General features: G+C 45.3%; 1 protein-coding gene across 1 annotated transcript in view; it reads right to left on the bottom strand.

Annotated features, from left to right (window-relative positions):
* Window positions 1-17,914, bottom strand: part of LOC149353634 (cholesterol 7-desaturase nvd-like) — a 38,958-nt gene extending 21,044 nt beyond the window's left edge. Inside the window, exons 1-3 of the mRNA XM_089575842.1 lie at window positions 17,732-17,914; window positions 9,516-9,639; window positions 7,543-7,731 (exon numbers count right to left, since the gene is read on the bottom strand). Coding sequence (XP_089431968.1) covers window positions 7,543-7,731; window positions 9,516-9,639; window positions 17,732-17,914 — 496 coding nt within the window. The remainder of the gene's footprint in view (window positions 1-7,542; window positions 7,732-9,515; window positions 9,640-17,731) is intronic.
* Window positions 17,915-18,381: the final 467 nt, after the last annotated feature.

The following is an 18,381-nucleotide window of genomic DNA, read 5'->3' as shown; positions in this document are numbered from 1 at the left end:
GCTGCCTCAAGAATTTAATATGGGCGGGGTTCGCAAGCTTCAACAACTGCGCGCAACACAAGCCACAGCGCTGCTTCGGGACGTCCAAGTGCAGTAAATTTGTGCAGCTGCACGATAAATGAAGTCTATTTGTGCAGGTCTCCTTAGCAGGAAATTCGAGATTTAAAAGACAATGGTATTCGCATGCTTAATGACTTTCTAGTCGCCCCACGGCTCGACGAGGGCGACGTGAGGGCAGAACGCTGTCTTTTAGTCCCTTCAAGTTTCACACGCCTGTCAGCGAATTGAGAGCGCCGTAAATTGTAGCTTTGCTGCGCAAAAGTTAAAAAATATATGCACGCCTAGTAAGTCACGTTGGGTGCATTTCTCTTTCATGTAACAAAGCCGTACAGCTTGTCACTTAGCATCAGATGTATTAAAAGAACTTCGGAATTTATGCACCTAAATGAGCCCCATTTTATAACAACACACGCACAGTACGCACTCACACAAAGAGATACCAATGGGTTTCTGCAACGTGTGTGACTGCATTTTATTTGAAGAGAAACCAGCGCGTACAGATGGAAACAATAAAAGACGAGACGAACAACACAGAGCTGAGCTCGCCACTGAAATTTTATCGACAAAAGAAGTTCACAGAGAGGCTTTTCGCGCAGATCAAGTGGGTTTCGTACATGGGACGAAAAGTAATACGTCAATAAAAACTACGAATAAACGCAATTTCTTTATATAAAGGGTCGTGATGCTTGCGTACTTGTCGGTTATTTTTTGGATATTAAATGTCTCTATCTCCCGTGATACCACGCCTCGATGCCTAAATAGCACAATCGTGTGGTCTAGATGCGGTCAACAATACTTGTACGCGATGGAACAGGCACTGTCGTAAAGTGTCTAGGGGCGGCACTTTCGAAGTCTTGCTTCCACAGAATTGTGCGCAGTTTGCTAACCCATGAGACGGGGTTGAAGAGCGCTGGTTTTCTGCTCTCCGCCCCGGTTTCGCTGAGCAAGACGTTGCTCCGATGCACAAGGAAAGGTCAGGGAGTCGCCGCGGCAGCTCATGACCCAGATTCAAAGGAAAAATGCGAAAGTGCGCGGGTGCCGTACGTCCACACCAATGCGCATAGGATGAAAATGGTTAGATAAAGGTTTGGCGCATAAGTTTTGTTTTCCGTCCTCGAAAAGCTAGGCAAGATATTCCCTCAGGTCCACGGAAAGAGCGAGTCACGCACCAATACGACCGTCACCATTCGTAACCAGTACAGATGTGTCCCATACACAGGAGAAGGCACCCAAGTCGCGTGTGACTTTTTAATCCCGGCTGCCAGTATGGCGTTCACTCAATTCGTGTGCTATGTTCGCCTCGCATCGTCTTCTTTTTTTCCCCCTTCCAGCGCCAGGTGCCAATCTCGATCAAGCTACGGGCCCTGAGTGGATATAGGCATTGTACCGACGTAGCAAGCTCTGATCCTTGCGGTAGGCGTATTGTGTATGCGTGCACCATCTCACCCTTGTTCTTGATACGCTCCGCGGTAACTATGGCCTGCCAAAACAATTTTTGTGCATTGTCCTCGTGAATGATGACTACATCTCCGATCTTGAGGGTTGTGAGCGTTGTGGACCTTGAGAGCATGGAAACTGCGACGAGCAAGGAGGTACTCATGATGACACGTTTTCCAAAGACGAGTCGTTACCCGCTGCCTATGGGCCCAAACATTCAGAAGCTTTGTTTATTTCGCCTCCTCACGACTCTGAGGCGTGAGCAGGCGACGACATGCTAGCAAAAAATGGGACAGAGTTTACACACCTGCCTCATGAGGGTCCTGATTAGAAGAATGGGATTGGCCTTGCATTAAGAAAAGCTTGAGTTTCAGAAATTAAAGTGCTCAGCCGATGCAGAACAAAGTATCTCTCCCCTAGTGATTTCCTCACGCGCATCTTGACGATACTGATTAGCTAGTCTCACAACCCTCCCCACCAGGGAGCTCTCTCGGCAATAAACGTCAACGTTACGTTATGACTAGCGCAGTATCTTTCACATGCTGTGTTTAAGAGAATTGTGAAGCGCTGCTAAGTCCCGCGATATCCTCTTAATTGTCGCAGCGATAGTTAAATACAAAATTTCCGGGGTTCTGAATGCCACGAGGAAAGACTCAGCAATAAGGTACAGGATAAGCTCAAGATGAATGGCCCCTGCGGCACAAGTCAACATCGCGATGTGCACTTTACCCGTGCGGCTTTCTTTCGCGAAAATGGGTGCAGTAAAGTCAATATCGGTGATTTTGAAAGGTCGAGTGTTCTCTGTCCAGTCACTTGAAAGGAGAGCTGTCGGAGAAGTAGCAGCTTTCAGCCGGAGCCGTCCACATCGCGCACACTTTGCAAGCACGCTCCTGTTACACTTCAAATGTTCTGTACCGCTACTTTGCGGCAAAATGTACACAGGAGAGACTAGTAGATGCCTTAACGCAAGTTTGCGGGAACCTTTTCAATTCCTCTCTGCCCACCTCTTTAGGAACTTAGCTGGGCAATGTGGCGCGCGAAAGTATTGTTCACCACACCGACCGCACGATTGTGCTATTTAGGCACGAGACGTGGTAACAGAGGTACAAACGTGCTAACACGGGAGATAACAGAGGCATTTCATGTCCAAAAACCAGACGACACGTGCAAAAGCAAAACAACTCTAAGTCTGCAGAAAAGAATTGGAGGTTACTGATAGCTTCAGATCACGCATTACATTTTTGTTTCATGTATACATCCAATCTGACGTGCGCGAATAGCGACGATCCAAACCTATTTTCTTCTGAACTTTTAGTTAATAGTTCAGCGCTGTGTTCCGCTTCTCATATTTTTGTGTCCCTTCTGTGCGGGCTGGTTTCTCTTGAATTCATGGCAACTAGCCCAGATAGGCATCCCTGTGACTGCATTTAATTGAGGACTAAACGCTTGCTGTGTTATGGTTAGTTTTATGTATGCCAACTAAACATCGAAACTGAACGGCGAAATGAGAACCGCACCAGGTGAACGCCATGTATAGCCCGGTAATGGACGGCTACGCTATCGTGTTAAGTTTTTATTTCAGTGGTCAAGCGTCAACTGCCAACACTGAAGTTGCTGTTGTCTGCGAATGCGTGACTCGTGCACCATTTGATAGCATTTGGTTTGTATTTTCGCCCAGGAGCACCTCACAGCAAACGAACGAAGCGATTTCTTGTTAGGTCTGTTGTCGCACCCATGCGATACACGTACTTGATAGGAAAAAAAAACACGAACAAAAAAAGAAATGACTGACCACATTGGTATCCGCCCGTCCGCTAGGCTCTCCGCAATAGTACTTATGTGGAATGTGTGAACGCAAGCTCTGTGACGAATTACAATTGCGGGGGCATTGGAACCCACATCACCCATCTGAGTGCTTGATGTGTGGAGCTGTTGTTTCCGGAAATAATCTTGGGTTAAAATTTTTCAACTGTGCGATGCTGTGCCACTCGTCACAGTTTTCGTGTGTTCGCCAAGCGCTGGATGTTCGTATTTCATGTAATGAAGAAATGTCCAAAGTGTCAGTAATACTATTCTCATTGCCTCCTCACTCCCAAAATAAGTGGATGTTCACTGCTGTAAGCAATGCTTGTAACTGCAACTTCAATTCCAAAAAAGTGAAAAATAATTAACTAAATATTTTTTTTTAAATCCTGGAGGTCTTTTATCAGATGGAAGAAATTCATCGTTTTATAGTTTGGCACACGCTTCGATCACCGCTGCAAGCACCATCCGTGTTCGGCGCCGAAAACATCGTTCAACTTCGGGGTTGCCGTTGGGGTCTACTTTGTCCCAAAGTGGCTACTTTACGACCTCGTCAGGCGATAAAGATTTCAGGTTGGCTCCCTGGCTACTTTTTGGCTACTTTGAACTTCTGTTTTGGCGCATTTAGTAGTCATTTCTTTTTCATTCATTCAATTCATTCATTCATTCATTCATTCATTCCTTTATATTCGACAGAATCAGGTAAGATGTACATGCACATATACATTCAATCTATTCGTTCTGTTTGGATAGCCGAGGTAAAAGTCGTATTCAAAAGCCTAACGAGGCCTCGGAGCCTATATCGCACACAACGCTTCAGACAGCAGTGCGACGAACAGAAATGCACTGCACTGATGTGGCAAACAAAGAAGGAAAAAAGGCAGAATTCCACTGATTAGGTACAGTAGTAAATGATTTACATGCACTTATGAGAACAAAACAACCAAAAATAAGGATACTCCAAGTGATCTGCACACACAGAATACAATGACCTATGAATTACAAAGACACCGTCAAGATCATAATTTTGCCAGGAACTGTGGGTCACATCAATTTAAATATCATTACATGGCGTAGGAACACGCAGCAAACAGCGAGACAAAAGAATTATACACAGGGTGTTTAACCTAATATTTTATGCAATTTTTAAAAATACGTTTTTTGAATTAGAAGAGCGTTTTTTCGGCATGGCATTGTCAGCGGTAAAGTGTACAAGAATTCATCCAAGGCGTGCTAACTAACAGGCTGGTTAACTAATATTGAATAGTTAGCTTTTAACTATTTCCTTAATTACTGAAGGGCTTGTAACCCACCGTAAGTAATATTCATATCAGTTTTTTGGAATTTCGAAAACGCGGTTACCCTCGACGCCGCGGACCAGCAAATGTTTGCTGTTTCGACGAGTTACGTGGACTAGAAAGGTTGCTTTGTCTGCAAGCTTCTCGAAAGCGCGTGTATATTGGTACGATGTAGCCAAAATTTGTTAGGCCACAGCGCCGAGGGTAACTTCATTTTCTAAATTCTAAAAACTGATAGGAATATTACTTCCGGTGGGCTGCACACCTCTCAACAATTAAGAAGCCTGACAGTAACAGTTAAAAAAATTAAGCATCCAATATTAGTTAACCAGCTTGCTGGTTAGCACATCTTAGCTGTATTCTGATATACTACACCACTTACAATGCTATTCCGAAAAATGCGCTCTTCTAACTGAGAGAGCCCGTTTTGAAAAATGTGTTAAATCTTACGTGAAACACCCTGTATATTGTTCCCTACGGAGAGGTTTCGTCCGTTTCTTAAACCCAGACGCTGAATTCGATTCTGATAAGGCGTTCACTAGCTGAGGGTAAGCTTTGATCAGTTCGGGAATTTGATGGCTAACTAGCTGTGTTGCGTACGATTTTAGAGTTCTGTTTTTAACATACTTACTTGCCTTCTCTTAAATTATAAGCACAATTCTGACGTCTGCAGCATGCAAGAAATGTTGAATCAACAGATTTGACACCGCGGTACACCTGCATAGCGAGGCTTAACCGGAACATGTTGAAAGCTATCAATATCTTATATTTCTGAAAAATAGGTGGGGCGTGCATCGCAGTTTATTTGCGATTATTCTTATAGTTTCCTTTCGCATCACGTGTAGTCTTTTAAGGCTGGTTCTGGTTGTAGCGCCGCATACTAAATTGCTATATAGGCGGGAGTAAATTAACGCGCAGTAAAGCAGGCGTTTAAACCCGGTCTAAACACTAGTTGATTTAACATTCCAGTGATTTTAGTGACCTCAATACTTAACAGCGAGACCTCTTGAGTCCAGTTCGAATATTCTTCAAAATAAACTGCCAAAAACTTCTGTGCGCTCATTCGTTTCAGTGGTTTCCCTTGAGAAACAAGATCGACAGAAGCATCAGCTAGTTTCTTCATTGCAAGAAAAAGCATGTTCGTCTTCTCACTATCCAAGGTCAGATGATTGCAACAGTGCCAGGACGACAGGCCTCGAAACCATGTATTTGGTTCGGTTATTATGCTCGTTATGCTATCTCCTTTAAAGCAGATAATCGTATCATCTGCATATAAGATAATGTGGAATGTTCGGGATATTTTTACAGTGTCGTTTATGTACACTAAGAATAGGATTGGCCCTAAGATCGAACCCTGAGGGGCGCCATACTTGATCATTTCCAAGCTCGATTTATTGTTCCGGAGGCTTACAAACTGAGAGCGATTCTGCAAGTAACTATTAATTAGGTCAAGTGCATTAACAACAATAGCATATCTATCTAGATTTGCGAAAAGAATATGTTTTATAGAATCAAAACCTTTGAGATCTAAGAATATGCAAGAGTGTTAAGTTTTTTTTCTACATTTCCAAATGTTTTTTTCCTTACGACTGATCAAGGCAGTCTCAACTAACTGACCTTTCTGAAATCCGTATTGATGCTCTGTTATGATGCTTTTATTAGCCAAAAAACCAGTCAACTTTTAGTTCATTACATGCTCTGCTATTTTTGAAGACACTGGCACCACCGATATAGGTCTTTAATTGCGAAGGGCGAAAATTTTGTACTCTTCATTGCGTTTCTTGCATTGATTTAAAATGCTATCACTTATTGTTCTTTAATAACAACTGTATTCATGATACTGCTTTTGTTCTATTTGGCTACAAATTTGGTGCTAAGATTGAATGGCATGGTACTTTTGGAGCCCGTGTTTGGCTATTTTTAAAATGCGCCCGACCCAACGACAACCCTGTTGAATCCTGTGACATCAGTCCAGTGCACAGAAGGAAACCCTCACTCCTTGTTGTTTAGGTGGTGTTGGCCTGTGAATCAGCTGAACCTCATCTTTCCCTGCACTGAGGCTCCCATTACTGGAGTTTCAGACTACATACGTTCTGGCAATTTTCACAATATACAGAGTGAGTTCATTAAATGTTTACCGATGTTTGCGTTTATTTTAAAAATTGCGACAAATATGTCGGTGCGATGTGTTCACCTCAACTGAACAGCAAAGCGGATGTTATCCCATGTAACAGATCTGGATGAATAATTAAATGATTAATAAGCTAAAATTAACTTTTAGATTTTTTCTTCGGTGCTGGGAAGGTTCTATTCCGATACTGAAGGGCGTCAACATTAAAGGTGATTCCTGTTTTGAAATTTTCTTATCGTCAATTTGTTTCTAAATTTTGAATCCAGAAATACGAATTTGAAAGGTCGTTCGGTTGGCTTTCTCGCATGGCATATTTATTAAATGGCGTCACTCACATTCCTTGTCTATCAAATACAGACGCCATTGGTATGTCTGATGACCTAGAAGTTCACTTAGTTACGACGATGATACAGCGTGCAGTGAAGCCCATTTCGTGAATTTCAACGTGGAAAAGCCAACTCAGTGAGCGTTCAAAATGCGTGTTTCTACGTTCACATTTCGAACTACATTGCCGGTTAAGAAAATTAAAAAACTCAGCTCAGCTTCAGTAGTGGCGGCCTTGAATTTCGCGATAGAACCTTGGCCTCTAAAATTCCAAATAGTAGTTGATTAATTCAATTTAGTAATTCATCGTGTAATCATGGAACTTTATGACGTACATTAAGATCCACCTTGCTATACAATCCACCTGAACAGACCACACCGACGTAGGGTCTGCACAGTTTTTGGAAATAAAAATCTGTAAGCGTAAATACAATCCTGTATAGCTAGCTACTTCAATAAATTTTGCTCTGAAACAATCTTGCTACTTGCCTTTCACAGCGTAAGGCACGTGCGCGCACGCCCCGGTGTCCGCCTGGAACCTCCACCCGTGGAAGGGGCACTCGATGCAGTCCCCCACCACGCGGCCCATGACCCCCAGGTGGGCGCCCAGGTGCGGGCAGTACGCGTCCATCACGTGGGCCACCCCGTCCTCGGTGCGGAAGGCCACCAGTTCCTTTCCTTTAACGAAGACAAGGTACTTAAGTGAAGCGCTAGAGCTGTTAGTTCAAGCAGCTTGCCCTATCGCTTGGGAACTGAGTGGTGGAGCAAGCAGTCGCTTATTCCAAACGCGTATGCTCACACTACTAGCACAAGTTTTTTTCGGTGCTTTTACTAGACCTGAAGTTTTGAACTCTGAGGGCACACATTTAGGGCGCAATATGTCGTCGACATTTTTACCAGTTTGTTCCGATCTCAGTGCGTTTAGCTCAACTACAACTATATGTCGTGGTCTAAACACATGCATCCGATTTCTAACGAAGTTCTCCAAAGGCTCGGATACTTGCGTTGCGCTATGTGTGTTGCTCCACTGGATACCAAGTTACATACATTAAAAAACCCGATCTCCTTGCATCGTTTGGAATCCCTGTTAGCTTGAGATTTAGAGAGATAAGATTCGGTTAAAGAAAAAAAAAGCGGTACGTTTTACATTTCCCCGATATGACCGATTTTGCGCTCTCATCTGTTTGACATGGAGTTCACCTCACTATCCTCGCCTCATCACACTGAAGTTTTTGCACATGTAGAGGATTGAATTGTATGCTGACAATCTCGCGCCACACAGAACAGCCAGAAAGGGGTACCCAACAACAACTAAATTACACCTGTAGTACCCTACACAATACTCTCCGCAGTGCCCACACTGTGGAGAGGTAGCTAACCTCTACCATATGGTGTGGGCATGCCAATTTAATCCCTTACTTCACCCCATTCTCAACCTCTTGGAGGAGCAGTGGGAGGCTATTCTGCTCAGCGATGATCCTGACCGTCAGCACTGGCTGGTGGGGAGGGCCAGCGCAGCAGCAGCAGCCAATGGACTACCGGACTAGGCGGCCCACGCACACGTTCCGAGAATACTGAACAAATAAAGATGTTTTTAATCACTAATCAATTGCACATGCAGATTACCTTTTCGCGATTTTAGTCAGCTTGCAACCTTCAACTTTTCTAAACCATCATCACGAACTATCGCGAAATAAAAATTCTATCTTTCAGTCCCCGCACTAACTTGTTCAAATGCAGTTCTTCACTACGTACTGTAGGAAATTAGCACTCTCCTCCTAGGTCTGCTCGAGCTCTGCCTTTGAAAGAGCTTTCAGGTTCAGCGATTTTCAGCTTACGTGCTTTAACTGTGCGTTTCCTTGTGCATTCATTGTATCTCGTATGCTGCTGATTGTTAACATTTGTTTGTAAATTTTATCGTCTCCTGCCATAGCTTCAGGCAAGGGTATACAGATGATAAAAACAAATGAAATAAATTTTGAACGAAGAGATCTGCTTCACAGGTTCTAGAATCAATTGAACGCAATGTCTCTAAACATCTTTGTCACTCTCTGAAAAAGAGAAAACGAGGTAACGGCTAAAATCCGCTTGAGCGCAGCTTTAGTAGTCCCGGTCTCATCTAAGTACAGTTCAAGAGCATAGCCAATAGAATTTCAGAAGATCAGATTCTGTAGCACAGTATTTAAAAACTAAAAGGACAGCAAGAAAGTCAAAACAACGAAGAAAGAACAGCAACTAGAATTAGGCTTAAATTTGAGCAGTTTACATTAATCAAAACCGCTCTATGAAAATATTCGCAAAGAATCTCAAAAAACCTAGGAAGGAAAAGAACATAGGAGATGCAGCCATAAATTGAGCTAAAGACACCAAGCCAAAAATTCTCTTTCTTTCAGTGCGCTACCACCGACTCTTCGCGAGTAAATCGCTGCATACCACCTTTCTAATGCGACAACGCGACTCACCTATAACGTTGAGAGGCTTTACTTGTCCTGCCAGAAGATCCTGTGACTCAATTATTGGGATCCATCCGTTCGGGAACACGGGCGGCGCATTTCTGAACGCTCGTGCCCTTCGTCTGTGTAAGGCCTAGAAGAGATTAGTTGCAGTATATTCAGCGCATATGCTTTTCTTTTTCGGAAATAAAAAGCACGTCATTTCATGTTTAGTCTGTGGAACTTCTTGGCCAGGCCGTCAGGTTCCTCCGAGGATGCGAGCTGAACAGCTTTACAGTGTCAAATTTCCGAGAGCCATCAGCCCACAAATGTCAGAAATTAGGACCAAGTGCTCTACAAGCAGAGACAGACAGGCAGAGCATAGCGGTGGGGCTAAAAATTTACATGCAGAAAACCAAAGTAATATTCAACATTCTAGCAAGAGAACAGCAGTTCGCAATTGATGGCGCGGTGCTGGAAGTAGCAAGAAAATATGTCTATTTAGGGCAGGCAGTGACAACTGATCCGGATCATGAGAGGGAAATAACTAGAAGATTAAGAATGGGGTGGAGCGCATATGGCAGGTTCTCTCAGGTCATGAGTGGCAATTTTCCAATATCCCTCAAGAGAAAAGTATACAACAGCTGTATCTTACCGGTACTCATCTATGGGGCAGAAACGTGGAGGCTAACGAAAAGGGTTCAGTTTAAGTTAAGGACAATGCAGCGAGCTATGGAAAGAAAAATGATAGATGTGACGTTAAGAGATCGGAAGCTGGCGGACTGGGTGCGAGAACTAACGCGGGTTAATGACATCCCAGTTGAAATCAAGAGGAAGAAGTGGGCTTGGGTAAGGCCTGCAATGCGAAGGCGAGATAACCGATGCTCCTTGAGGGCAACGGAGTGGATTCCAAGAGAAGGCAAACATAGCAGGGGCCGGCAGAAAGTTAGGTGGGTGGGTGAGAGTAAGAAGTTTGCGAGAATAGAGTGGCCGTAACTGGCAAAGGACAGGATTAATTGGAGAGACATGGGAGAGGCCTTTGCCCTGCAGTGGGCGTAGTCAGGCTGATGACGATGATAATAATGCTCTGTAGGAAAATCGCTATGGTCCCGAGCGAATTCGAGACCCCTTTCAGTAACGCGTTAACCTGCAATGTGGAGTAAGAAAAAGCTGTCATTTAATCCGTTGAGCAGTTCTACCGCAAAACAACACTCTTGGAACCCCGTCACGCGTAACTCTCGTGGGCAAGATATATATTAAGAAATAAAAGGCGTCACGGCTATGGAGTTAGGCTGCTGCGGCATGAGTTCGAGGACGCGATCGCAGTCAAGATGGCCGTGATTACGTGAAGGTAAACTGCAAATACGCCCATGTTCCTATCATTCAGTTCATGTTCGCCCAACCTGTCGAAATTAACCTGGTGCACTTTACCACAGAGTGCGTGGTAGCCGGCAGCGTTCTTTTGGCACGCAGTGTTCTCCGTGAGCAAGACCGTCATTGCACTTTTCGTTCTTACACAACAAACCCAACACGAACAAATCCACCAACTAAATATCGTAACCAGACAGTGAAGGAGCGTGGAGTGACCATAGGGTACAGCACGCAGAAAAACGAACAGCTCGCTGCAGAAACTCACGTTTGCAAGAGAAACTCAGCCGCGTGATTGTGAGAGGTGCGCTGGGTCATTACTGACGGCTTCATTGTGTCACGGACTTCCTTTTTAAGCGCTTCGTCGTACGTCCTAGCTCGATGGGAGGTTTTCGTGGCATTTCAAAAAGCGGCTATAGAGCATCCAAGTTGAAGGTAACCTGCAATTGCCAGGCGTGGGCAGGTGGCTACTACCGGCCACGGTGTGCAGGTGACAAAGTGGAGAGAGGTAATCCCCTACTCCATGTTTAGGAGAGAGGAGGGAGAGGGCGAGTGCGAGCGCGCAGACAGAAAGACGGTGGTAGGCGCTGTGTTGGGTTTTATGGCACGTAGGCAACTAAGAGTTGTGTAGGCGGCGGCTGACTTAGGGGCTTGTCAGGTTTTGGCGAGAGCGGAGAAATGCCAAACCGGAAGGTGGCTGCTACAGGAAGACCCAGTGGGCTGATACTGTGGAAGGAGGAGGTTATGACGAGGGCGTAGGAGAGCGTAACCGCAGTGTGATTCCACGGCAGAATGCTGGGCTATATGGCTAAACCAAAGCTATAACAGCTTTTTGGTCACTCATGCGCTAAGCCTAACTCTACTAATTTTAATTCACCTGCTTTGTCTGTCCCCACATAAATATTTTTGCCCGCGAATCCTCAATTCCGTTAACCTTTGTACAGCCACCCTGATTTTTAATAATATAGCGCGAGCGTCGACCGAACTGCTGGTCAGCGCCTTATAACGGCGATAAGCGTGCAACAAGGCGAGAGTTCGCGCACGCGCACGAAGTCAGAGCGTCGTCTGCTACGCTGTTCCGAGCACGAGGACACACGCCCTGCCACAATATCAGTTCGCAATAAGATCTCGCCAAGTCGTAGAGCGCATGCGCATGATTAATATGTGAGACTGAATGAGACGTGATTTCTTTCTCTCTATCTTTTTTTTTTTTGCCTATTACGGGAGGCCAGCCTGGCGATGCAAAGTAGGGATAAGAAAAAATAAAATGAAAGAAATATAGCAGCACATTGAAACCATTGCCTGGATCGCGATAAACGGGGTTCCAACCAGCTCTTTAATCAGCCTTGCAGTGTCTCGGCGGTATAAAAAGGCATCGGTTGGAAGCCCGTTTACCGCGCTCCAGGCAATTGTTTCAATGTGCTGCTATATTTCTTTCATTATATTTTTTCTTATCCCAACTTTGCATGGCCAGGGTGGCCTCCCGTAACAAGCAAACAAAAAAGAGAGAAAGAAATCACGTCTCATGCAGTCTCACATATTAATCATGCGCATGCGCTCTACGACTTGGCGGGATCTTGCGAACTGATATTGTGGCAGGGCGTGTGTCCTCGTGCTCGGAACAGCGTAGCAGACGACGCTCTGCCTTCGTGCGCGTGCGCGAACTCTCGCCTTGTTGCACGCTTATCGCCGTTATAAGGCGCTGACCAGCAGTTCTGTCGACGCTCGCGCTATATTATTAAAAATCAGGGTGGCTGTACATGTCTACACATGCGACCAACTTTTTGCTATTGAATGGGGTATGCGGAGGGGACGACGACAGCGACGACGCAAAACCAGGGCAACTAGAGGAGATGGCGCTGTGATAATCACGGCATAAATGAGATCGATGATAAGGAACCGGCGCGGAAATGAGTGCAACAAATAAATTCAGCACGTAAGCTGCGCGCAGTATGGCGGCCCGTGGAATATTGCATTATCTCGCTAACGCGTGATAAATTTGCACCAAGCCCTACTCTCAGCATGGAACTGACTTTAGTCCTCTCTTTTTAACATTTGACAGTCTCAAAGAATTTTCCCAAGTCGGCGCTAGCTAGGCGAGTTCATGTGAGCTTTACAGTACTCAACGAACTCTCTCCAGTCTTCTTACTTCAAGCTCATATCATGATGTGAAAAGACAGGCTCAACAAAGCTGTTTCTTGGGTCATTTTGTTGGACATATTGACGAAGTTGTTATAACTCAAATCGGCGAAGACGTTTCGGAACACTGCCGGTGTGTCAATGGCAAAGTTCATGGAATTTCTACATCTTTATCCGAACTCTACGTATGCGGAGGAGACGACGACAGCGACGACGCAAATATGTCTGCATCGGGCCCTGTATATATCGGCGGGTTTCAGCTGGCGATGTCTAGCCAAATAGAGAGTTTCAATATTTTAGCGGTTCCTGTATCTGTTGATTTTCAACTTTGAGTGACAACAGCCGCTTTAGCGTTGAATGAGACCTTACGTCCCTTTTAAGCCTTTTCACTCAGTGTATTAAACCAGCAGACTTTACGCACGAGGTACTGGTTGAAAATAGATTTCAGTTTCTGGATTTTGTACTAATCTTCTTGGAAAGGGAAATAAATTTCTGCTACCACCCGTACTCACAAACCACTTCCTTCATATCCGTTCTCCCGTTAGAATCTTGCGAAGAGGGCTATGGCTAGCATGGGCTTCATCAACGCCGCCAGCAACTCTTGTCCCCTCTTGATGCCAACTAGACTTGAGGAGCAATCTAATTACCTGCTTTGAGCGCGTTCCCAGAAGGAAGTTATGGTCTCATTTGCAGAATGCTTACTCAAAAAAGATACGCAAGAGCCATTCTATGCAGTCCACAGAACGAAATCTATAGGGAGCGATAATTCCGTAGATGCATGGTATATTGTAAGGTTCAAGAGGATTGCCATTACAATAAGTGTCATACTGCTTTTTTCTGCCCCAATCATCATCATCATCAGCCTGACTATGCCCTCTGCAGGGCAAAGGCCTCTCCCGTGTCTCTCCAATAAACCCTGTCCTTTGCCAGTTACGGCCACTTTATCCCCGCAAACTTCTTAATCTCATCCGCCCATCTAATTTTATGCCGCCCCTGCTACGCTTGCCTTCTCTTGGAATCCACTACGTTACCCTTAAGGACCAGCGGTTATCTTGCCTTCGCATTACATGCTCTGCCCAAGCCCATTTCTTCCTGTTGATTTCGACCAGGATGTCATTAACCCGCGTTTGTTCCCTCACTCACTCCGCCCGCTTCCGATCTCTTAACTTTACACCTATTATTTTTATTTCCATAGCTCGCTGTGTGTCCTTAACTTAAGCTGGACACTTTTCGTTAGCCTCCACGTTTCTGCCCCATTGGTGAGTACCGGCAAGATATACTGTTGCATACTTTTCACTTGAGGAATATTGGTAAATTGCCATTCGTGATCTGAGATAACCTCCCATATACGCTCCACACTTCTTATTCTTCTAGTTATTTCCCTCTCATTATCCAGATCAGTGGCCACTGCCTGCCCTAAGTAGACGTATTCCCTTATCACTTCAAGCACTTCGCTAGACTGTTGAGCATCACTTTTGTTTCCTGTATGTTAATTTTAAGACCTACTCTTCTGCTCTGCCTGTCTAACTGATTGATCATGCTTTGCAGTTTATGTTCTGAGTGGCTTAGAAAGGCAATATCATCATCGAATCGCAAATTACATAGGTATTCTCCATTAACTCTTATTCCTAACTGTTCCCATTTCAGGCCTCGGAAAACCTCCTGTAAGCCGGCAGTGAATAGCATTGGCGAGATCGTGTCTCCCTGCCTGGCACCCTTCCTTATTGGAATTTTATTGCTGAGTTTATGGAGGACTATGGTAGCTGTGCAGTCGTTATAGATATCTTCCAATATTTACACATAACACACTTTTACACCCTGATTGCGCAACGCTTGTATGACCTTTATTCTGCCCCAAACAAGCTGTCAAAGTTGCGCAAAATGACAAACCCGTTCTTCAGCCGCACAAATGAATGCAAGAAGCACCACAAAAAGTGTAATCACTGCGCAGAAGGGGCGATGTACCGGTTTCCACTGAGATGCGGCAAGGCGGGAGCAAATTGAGCATACCGTAAAATGCCTAAATGATAGCCTGAATTAACACAAGCGTAATGCGAAACAACCAAGGGATCCAGAAAAGGGTTGGAAGTTGCGCCTGTCCCGTCTAGCTTTCTGTGTGTTGTCTGTTTCGGCGCTACAACCCTTTTATGGAAACATGCACCAACTAGCCCCCCAACAAGTATTACTCAGCAACCAAGGGATGGTTATTTGTTCATGCATTGTTAAGATTACCCCAACAAATCCTGCAATCCACTGTACAGTGAATGTACAACACCAGCCAGGAGCATGCACAGCGGCATCTGTTCTGAGATTATAAAGATACCATTTATAAGTAAGGAACGAGCGGATTGCACCAGTGAGGCATCAGTTAATTGTTTTGCAAAGGAACACTGTTCCTCAACCGCATTAGGACGCGCGTGCGTTAAGTTTCTTTTGTGTGTGTGTGCGCCCGCTTCTGTATAATATAGGGCCTTCATGCTGCCAATAGCATTCACTTTGAAAGTTAGCGCCTTATTGGTCCATGTCTCACGTGTTCGTCGACTCCTGCTGTACCACCTTCGTCAATCGGTAAAGGTTTTCTGCCTTTTTGATGTGAGCGTCGAGGCCTTAGTTTTCTTGCTCAAAGTTGTAAAAAGACTTGTAATAGGATAAGGAAGAAATTCAGTGAAGGAAAGAAACTTTGCAGCTGACGGTAAGCATCTCTGCAAAATTTAGAGCACTTATTTTTCTAGTTGGCTTAAATTAATCGGATCTGACATCTGGGAATAGGAATCATGTTATACGTGCACGGGCTCTGTTGTTCAACACTTACAACCATTTAAGTGCAGATTATAAGAATCTGAGTTTCATAAAAAGATTGACAGCGCATGTCTAAGCGGTCGTATAAACTGAAGGAATCACAAGCTGCAAATTACCGCTAGAATCAATGTGTACCACGAGAACCTTCAAAATTCCGCAAAACTAAGGCAGAAATTTTCTTATCATCGGCTCCGTAACACGCTATCATCGGCTCCGTAACACTTAGTGCTTAAGAAGGGTAGCGGATCGGGCTAGTTGGTGCAGATTTGACATTTTCAGAAGCGCTAAAACAACAAGGACGCAGAGAGAACAGAGAGGGACGAGCGCTACTTCCAAGTTGGAAGTAGCGCTCGTCCCTGTCTGTTCTCTCTGCGTCCTTGTTGTTTTAGCGCTTCTGAAAATGTCAAAACTTAGTGCTTAAGTCTGAGCACGAAGAAGGGCGCATTGCGGTTTTTCCTGTTTCGTTTCCATCGATATTGGCATTGTGTATGGCCAAACCGTTCACTTTGAATATTTCCTGCAGAACATCCTTTTGTCGGGGTTTAAATTTGAACCTAAATTATCCAACTCAGATGGTTAGCTTAGCAATAAAGGAAATGTTACGCTTCTCATGACGGATTTTTATGGCGCAAGGGCAGCTGTGGCCAAAGATCGCCATGGCACGAGGTGGTTGTGTCGTTTCTACTCACGTTGGGGTCAATGACCCTATTTCCCCAAGCATTTTACCCTAACGACCGAGCACCTGGCAGGGGATAGCTTGTGCCCATTGTATCACCGGTGGTCTCCCGGCGGCACTGGGGATCGAACTCCGCACCTCCCGCATGCAAGGCAGATGCTCAAACGACTAGGCCACCGCTGCGGTGAAATCTTGCGCTTCTTCTAAATCGCACTTGTAGCAACGCATAAAAATAATTTTAATGCATCGCGGTAATTACCGCAACCACCTCCAGGTCGTGAGCGAGGATCTTCCTGTCCCATCTGGGACACGAAGCGCTCGTGTTGTGCCTTCTCTCCTACCTTGGTCCCCGTTTTTGGCGCTAACTTCATCATGAATAAGATTCAACTCGCCCAACCTTCCACCTTACCACTACCATCTGGGGTTCGAGTGCTGCACGCAATGAGAAAAGTCATGAGCCTCGAAGGACCAAGCATCGCCGCTACTGCTCCATCACACGTTCTGGCGACTGCTGCGTTTGCGGCCTGTAGACATTTGGCATACAGCACATGCGATGCGTTCTCTGCTAAAGAATCAAATTTTTGGAAGGCGCTGCTCTGTTTACATCATTTTTTAAGATAATTTCAGAGATAGGTCTTGAGTTGTTTAGATAGTTTCAGAGATGGTAGTTATTAATCTGGCTGCTATTGATTTCTTTCTCTCCAAATTAAGTTCGCGCTCCTGAGATGTTTTCGACGTTAGAATGCTTGTTTTACAAAATAGTGACACCTATATCGTCGTGTCAGTTCCATGGCTGACTAAAACGTTTGGAGCGCTCCCCCCCCCTTACCCTCCCCCCCCCCCCAAAAAAAAAGGAACTTAAAAGAAAAAGAACTACCATGAAGAAACTTAACTTCAGCTCCTCTTCTCTGGTCCAATGGTTAACAATTTTCGCCAGGTTGAGCATGAGGCCAATGTCAAAATGCATTAAATGTACACGACCATATATCCTCAAAAGACTACGGTGAGCGTCCGGCAAGTACTTCAAGCAATGTCGTTCGCTTAGTGGTTAAGCGCAGCAGTCTGATGCAGTGTATCATTGCGAACTACTCCAAGGTTGACATAAGGAAGTTTCACCTACCGTAAATTACTCGCAACGATTCTCGGCAGCTCACTGTGCGACCATCGTGCGCGCGTCCACAGCCTTGCAGGTATCAGCTGTGCACCCGGCACCACCAAGAGGCCCAAAGTTACCGCCACTGGCCCGAAAGTTACGACTACGTACCTTCCTGGAACTGTTGTCCGCTTTGTTGCGCCTGAGGCAAAGCAGTGTGACCACGAAGAGTGCGGCTGCGGCAGCAGCAACGGCAGCAGCAAGCAGATGGAAACCGCCTAGGGAGTTGGCGCTTCCGCGGCCCGTCCTGTCGGCCAGGTCGAAGTTCCTTCCGAACGACGCAGAGCTGTCCATGGCGCATCGCCTAGACCTCGACAACTGCCTCGACTGACCGCGCCACGACAGTGGCAGCTGCCCCTTTCGTCAGCGATAACAATCGTTGCGGCGGAGCGGCTCAGAAAGGCGGAACCACTGGCATGCGCCATGTCTGAGGGGTCTTGCCGAACCGGCACCGCCTTCCGGCGCCGGCATTATGGTGATAACTGGGGTTAACTTTCGCACCGTACACCCACAGGACGTGGAGCAGCCGTGTGGGTATAAGACGTGAAATTCCAAATGCCTTTTCTGTGCTGCTTAACAAATAATCTTTGAGTTTTACTTTCTTGTCTCGTGCGTTTTCCCTACTCGCACACCAATTAGCACTCGACTTGGATTTTGTCTAATCGTGTCTTTAGAAACCTCTAGATGCATTTCAAAAAGTGCGTGAAAGTACGGTGTTTATGCTAGCGTCTTTCTTATCATTGTTGTCGTTTTCCAATCCT

Source organism: Amblyomma mixtum, chromosome 3 (genome assembly GCF_055824585.1).
Source record: "Amblyomma mixtum isolate Tamu chromosome 3, ASM5582458v1, whole genome shotgun sequence".
Lineage (NCBI taxonomy): Eukaryota > Metazoa > Arthropoda > Arachnida > Ixodida > Ixodidae > Amblyomma > Amblyomma mixtum.
Note: the sequence above shows the minus strand (reverse complement) of the source record. Positions and strands in the feature narration are given on the sequence as shown.